Source organism: Lactuca saligna, chromosome 2, assembly GCF_052625555.1.
Source record: "Lactuca saligna cultivar CGN05327 chromosome 2, ASM5262555v1, whole genome shotgun sequence".
NCBI classification, from domain to species: domain Eukaryota; kingdom Viridiplantae; phylum Streptophyta; class Magnoliopsida; order Asterales; family Asteraceae; genus Lactuca; species Lactuca saligna.
This window is the reverse complement of record NC_136418.1, coordinates 125204641-125211872: the sequence shown is the minus strand read 5'-3', so window position 1 is coordinate 125211872 and position 7232 is coordinate 125204641. Positions and strand designations below refer to the sequence as shown.

The following is a 7232-nucleotide window of genomic DNA, read 5'->3' as shown; positions in this document are numbered from 1 at the left end:
AAGCACAGAATTACATCCAGACGAGATGCGAGCGTAGCTGTGGCCAGGCCAATATTATTCGTTTCCCATTCGGGATTGGAATAAATTGTTCTCTGAACGAATGGTTCAACATTGAATGTAACTCACAGAGGGCTTATCTTCCTGCACTCAACAACGTGGAGGTGTTGAACGCGTATTACACACACCTCATTCTTAATGTCCCCATGATTTCTGATTGCAAGAACTCGCTCCACAACAGTAGTCTTGACTTAAGCAGAAGTCCTTTCCGTTATTCCCGATACAATAACATGCTCGTGTTTCAAGGGTGTGGCCATGCTGACATCATCATGGAGAACGGTACTATTGTTGGTGGTTGTTCAACAACTTGTCGCAAGGATAGTACTGTTAGTGACCTGAACAACTGCTTCGGCGTGGGTTGTTGCCAAACTACAATTGCTCATGATCTCCGGTGGTTTACATTGAATCGAACAAGCTTGGAAAGCCAGGATGGAGACGGAACCTTGTGTGGGTCTGCCTTCTTGATGTATAAGTATCGCCAACCGACTTTTGGTCCCCAATCTATTGGCCAGGACCACTCTTTTGTTCCTGTGTCGCTTTCTTTGAAAGGAAATGATACTTCAGTAGGATGCAACAATATGTGTGGGAATGTCTCGATTCGATATCCTTTCGGGATTGGAAGAAGCTGTTCAGGGAATGAATGGTTCACTATCGATTGTAACTCCTCGACACCATATTTATCGGCCCTCAACAATCTTGAGTTGTTGGATATAAAATCTGAAAGGTTCACTGTTAATGTCCCTATGATTTCGGATTGCGAGAATCCAATCCAGAATAGTAGTCTTGACCTAAACAGAAGTCCGTTTTACTTTTCCAAAAACGGTAACTTATTCGTTGTTGAAGGGTGTGGCAATGGCGTCATCATTAATGAGAATGGAGATATTAGCGGTGGTTGTTCAACTAGTTGTGGCAATGAGAGTGTTAGTGAAAGAAACAACTGTTTTGGCATCGGTTGTTGTGAAACTACAATGACTTATGATCTCAAATCGTTTACCTTGAATCTAACTGAATTGGTAGGATCACATGCTGGAAATGTAAGCTGCAGTAGGTCTGCCTTCTTGGTGGATAAGAATTCATACATGAAAGGAAGGTTTTCCAGTCAATCTACTGTGGAGGACCAGCGTTTTGTTCCAGTATCACTGGAATGGGGCTACATGGACGAAGGTGGAAACACAAAAGAAGACAAAAAATGCATAGATTGCGAATTTAAAGGGGGGCACTGTTACTATAAAGATGGCTTGGACTCGGATGTGACGTGTCTTTATGACAACAAAATATCACTGGGTGTTATTCTAGGTAAGGTATTCTTGATCTTGTTCTATTTTTAGTTTTTTTTCCTTAAAACATTAACCATTTGTTTTAATGTTTTATAATTAACCTCGTTTAGTTTACAACATTTCATCTATTGTTTAACTATTTTTTAATTTTTTAATTTTTATGATTTTTGAGTAATTAATTATGTAGCTCCTTTTAACGTCTAATATAAAATACTAATTACACAAATATTATATAATCTTATAATCGTTTTTTTATAATTAGAAATCATATACGTTTTTATCAGTTTTGTATTTTTGAAAAAATTCAATGGGGGTGGTTCTTGTGCCAACAAATTATAATCTCAGTGTGGGGGTGAAGTAAGGGATGGATAAATGGTGGCGGCTAGTCGGTGTGTAGCAGCAGCGAAGGTGATGTTTCATGTGTGACAGTTAAACGAAAAAATTAAGGTTTGCACGATAATAGAAAAATAAAAATTTTAAAAATTTTTCGAGAACTTTTTCACTGCAGTCGGAAAAGTCAGAGGTTGTCGGTGCCACCTGTGAGCCCCCTAAATCCACCATTGCCGAATGTAAAATAAAAGTTTGAGACTAGACTAGACGCATAATTTTGTCCAAACCTCTATTATGATTTTAATAATTTACTCATAATTATATTAAAATATTAAATATTATGATTTTTACTAATTACATTTATTCGAATGGATATATAAAACAATAACAAAGAAAATACTTTACACAGATAAAAATATTATTAAAAAGAGAAATTAAATATTCTTCTATCTTTTGTTCCTATAAATCCTTCTATATATTCAAATAATGATATATGTAATATTACTATCATAAAATATCATTAAATTTTATTAAATGAAAATTAAATGTTATACATATCAATATTTAATTAAGTAGGATGATATGTAGAAATAAAATGTAAAAGGATATTCAATTTCTCTATTAAAAATAGTCAAAACCCTCATAATGACATGAATATAAAATTCTAAACTATATAAAGATCATCCAATGTCTTGACAACATCCATAACTAACTAATATTATAGATTACCTAATATATCAAATCAATAAAAAATATTATTATTAAAAACTTATTTTAGTAGATAACATTTTTTATAACTAACCATTTACCCATTTATTTGAAATATTCTCTTGACCATCCTCTTATGAAGGTGTTTAGCAAAGTTTTTGAAAAATCATCAATAATTTTCAATTTATAACTTATAACATATAAGCTAATAAATTAAGGATTTCTAAACTTATTGACTGTGACTTATTACATGTATGTATGACACATGAATAAGCTATTCTTAACCAAAAATTATTTTTAACTTACACAGATTTGGAATCAATAATAAGCAAAAAATTAGAATAACTAAGCTTAACCGAACACCTCTTTATTACTTTAACCCACATATATATATATATATATATATATATATATATATATATATATATATATATATATATATATATATATATATATATATATATATATATATATATATATATAGAGGTGGCTTAGGTTAATGTCGGACGGTCATATTTTTTGAGTCATGGAGGCGCAATCCTAACCATTTATTTTGGAGATAAAAAAATATTTTTAAAACACAAAATAAATAAAAATTTTAAATTTTTTAAATATTATTTCCGTCATTTATTTTACCTGAAAAATAAAAAAAATTTAAAAAAAATACTTTTTTTTCATAATGTACGGAAAAATTCTAATATAATTTTATACTGTAAATACTCAAATCGAATTTTTAGAATGATAGAATATTATACTAAAATATTAAACTATAAATATTCAAAAAATTCTAACAAAATATTATAAGATTATAACAAATCTAACAATTCAAGTAAAATATTATAATATTTTAATATATCTACAAATTTTAATGGAATATTTTTAAAAATTCGATTTGATTATTTATAATGTAATATTTTATTAAAATATTTCACTCATATTTTAAAAAAAAAATTGTGATTTTTTGGATAAATTAAATAACGAGAATATTACTTAAAAAGAGAGTTTTTGGATTTTTTTCTTTTATTTTGCAATATATATATATATATATATATATATATATATATATATATATATATATATATATATATATATATATATATATATAGTTTCATTTGAAACTATGTTAATTTTATTAGACCGTAAATAAAATCTAAAAATACTTTTAAAATGCAAAATAAAAGGAAAATTCTAAGATTCTTTTTTTAATCATTATATTCGTCATTTTATTTACCTAAAAAAATACCATATTTTTAAATACGTGAAATATTCTAATAAAATATCACACCGTAAATATTCTAATGTGATTTTTAAAATGTTAGAAAATTTTAGTATTCCACTAGATTTATCAGATTTGTAAAATATTATAATATTCTACTACAACATGTAAACCAGTAATTCTATTATTATTATTATTTTTTTTTGGAAAATATAAATGACGAAAATGATATTTAAAAAAATCTAAAACTTTCAATTAGTTTACATTTTAAAAATATTTTTTATCTATAAAATTAGTGACTAAGATTGCGTCTCACGGTTTCACAAAATTAGACCGTCTCACATTAGTCTAACAATGTGTGTGTGTGTGTGTATATATATATATATATATATATATATATATATATATATATATAGAGAGAGAGAGAGAGAGTCGAATTATATAGTTACATAAATAAAAAAAATAGAATTATTATTATTTTAATTTGCATATTAAATAAATTAAATTAAGAGTAAACTACAATGGTTCGTCGGAATAGATGTCAGCCGGTGGTTTATGGAGGTGATTTATGGTTTTGTTGAGTTTCTTCATTACAGAATACAGAGGATTGAAAAGAAATGCACCTAAAAACAACGGGGGAAAAGTGAGGTAATTGGATGGCTAAGTGAGTGGGGTTTTAAATAAGCCCATTCTAATTTAAATAATTTTTATATAATAGACATATAAATTAATTAATTTAAAAACACTTATTAAGGATATAATAGCCTTCTAACTTTTAGAAGGACCAAACACGAAACAAAATTAAAATGTAAAGACGGTCAGAGTTAAAAAAAGAAAAAAAAAATGAGATACTAAACATGCAAATTACTCCAAACCACGTTGACTATCAAGTAGTTCAATTTCAAATTAATTAGTAAAAACAATAATGTTATAAATAGAGAATATCATTTAGATGATAAAATAGAAATGTTATTAAATGAGGGTAAGTAATACTACAATAAAATATATGTTCAAGTGATTGTAATATATTGCTAATAATGATGAATTATGCACCGTACAATATTGCATTTTAATTTTCTTATGTTTTGTTTTTATAATATATTTTCCTTTTTTTCTAGGTGTTAGTATAAGCATAGGGCTGCTGTTGCTAATAGTGATGGGCTATGCATTGTACAAAATAATCAAGAAAACTAAAGCGAAGAGAAGGAAACAAAGGTTTTTTAAACGCAATGGTGGTATTCTTCTTAGACAACAACAAACAACCGATATTAGTTTAGTTGATAAAACCATTCTTTTCACCTCCAACGAATTAGATAAGGCCACCGACAATTTTAATGAGAACAGAATTCTTGGTCGAGGAGGTCAAGGTACAGTATATAAAGGCATGCTAGCTGATGGGCGAATCGTTGCAATAAAAAAATCAAAGGTGGTTGATGAAAGCCAACTAGAACAGTTCATCAATGAGGTGGTCATTCTTTCTCAAGTAAGTCATAGAAATGTCGTCAAACTACTGGGATGTTGCCTAGAGACCGAGGTGCCATTACTAGTCTCGGAGTTCATATCAAATGGTACATTATATGACCTTATTCATGATGAAACCGGTGAGTTTTTGTTCTCTTTGAACATGAGATTACAAATCGCTACAGAGGTTGCAGGGGCACTTTCGTACTTACATTCAGCAACCTCTATTCCAATATACCATAGGGACATCAAAACTACTAACATACTTTTGGATGAAAAGTATAGAGCCAAAGTTTCGGATTTTGGAACTTCGAGGTTAGTGTCAATAGATCAAACACACTTGACTACCTTAGTTAAAGGGACATTTGGTTACTTGGATCCAGAGTATTTCCAGTCGAGCCAGTTCACCGAGAAAAGTGATGTATATAGTTTTGGAGTTGTTTTGTTAGAACTTTTGACAAGGGAAAAACCAATTTCTTTAACTAGATTTGGTGAAAACAGAAGTTTAGCTTTACACTTCATGTTAGCCATGGAAGAAGGCCGGGCGATGTCTATTTTTGATGCAAGTGTTGTTAAAGAGGGTTCTAGGTCTGTGTTGTTGGCCATAGCTAACTTGGCAATGCAATGCTTGAATTTTAATGGGAGAAATAGGCCAACAATGAAAGAAGTTGCTTCTGAGTTAGAAGGAATCAGATTATCACATGTTCCCTCTACAGATGAACCTAATTTTGGACATGTGAAGCATTATGAGGAAGTAGCACTTATATATGGTGAGTCAACATCAACATCAATAACATTTTATCACAATCCTAGTCAATGAATACTGGTAAATTTTATGTTTGTATAACCACATCTTAGTTTATGCTTTTATAATTGTGTGTTGATAAATAAGTTGTCTATGATAGTCAACAGTATGGTACAGACTATGTCTCTTTTTTCTTCCTTCATCTATCTTAAAATTTAAATGTTATAATATCTACTTTGTATATGAAAGTCAATCTGTTGTACTATTAATAAATACAATGTGTGTTTTGTATATATATCATTTGAGTTTTATCATCAACATCTAGAATGATTACTTAATAATTAATAGATTTATTAAAAAACAATTTACAATATTTTAAAATTTCTTAAAATTCTCAAAACAACTGTTTTGATAAAATTATAACAAGTAGGGACTTGATATTTGTCAACTAACTAAATGAAATCCAACTGGAAGTGTACACGATTTCTTCGGTTGAAAATCAAAATCAAAATGCTGAAATGCAAAGGCACCAAAAAAATGTTGAATGTTATATTACACATTCCATATATTGGTAACTTTCATCAACAAAAACTACCATCAACATTTCTATTCAGAAACTAGTCGTCAAGGTTAATATATTATGCCTGTTCATACGTATGAAAAATACAAAATCAAATGTCTTCTTCGTATGATGGAAACCATTCTTTCCGGTCCAACTTACCTTATGATAATAGTTTCGTGCAAAAGTATGATAACCATGTAAAAAAGTTAGCATTAAGAATTCAAACATCAATATATAGTTTTCTCGATTAAGTTATGTAAAAATTACCAAGAAATGGTATGAGTATGTTAAACCGCCATATGTGGTTTTTGCTTGAATGAGAATCCGTAAATGACGTATTCAAAAAAAAAAAAAAAAAAAAAAAAAAAAAAAAAAAAAAAAGAGCTCAATGATTTCTTCCACGTGTTGGGACTATTTAGCCATAATAAACACAAAATTTGATCATCCTTATTTCGAGTGCTGGTTACTTGCTCTCACGTTCTACTACAGTGTCGGGTGTTTCGACTTGGTCCATGTTGGTGTTTTCCCTTTTTTTTCTGGTCAACTTCAAATACTCGTAGTTTCTTCATCCGACTTCCGTTTAACCCGATTTAACTTGAGTTATTTAGTATTCCATGAGCTCTATAAAATGATATATGCTTTTCTCAATTTGAATGTCGGGAAGTCAATCTTCCAAGCCTTCCAAGTTTGTGTACTAACTAACGTTATTATTTTCTAAAAATAACGATTTTACTCCCGGTTATTCCAATAATATTTCCGGTCATTCAGAAATATTCTTTAGCTATTATAGATGAATGTAAACTTTTAAAATCTGTCATCCCATACCTGGTTTGGTTTAAACTCAGATTTAGTTATCGATATTTTCTTAACAAATTT

The 7232-nt window shown here is 29.3% G+C and overlaps 1 protein-coding gene across 1 annotated transcript in view; it reads left to right on the top strand.

Annotated features, from left to right (window-relative positions):
- Positions 1-6013, top strand: part of LOC145031509 (wall-associated receptor kinase-like 6) — a 6184-nt gene extending 171 nt beyond the window's left edge. Inside the window, exons 1-2 of the mRNA XM_078980080.1 lie at positions 1-1353; positions 4707-6013. The exon at positions 1-1353 is cut by the window's left edge and continues 171 nt beyond it. Of these exons, the coding sequence (XP_078836206.1) occupies positions 1-1353; positions 4707-5869 (2516 nt within the window). The 3' untranslated portion in view covers positions 5870-6013. The remainder of the gene's footprint in view (positions 1354-4706) is intronic.
- Positions 6014-7232: the final 1219 nt, after the last annotated feature.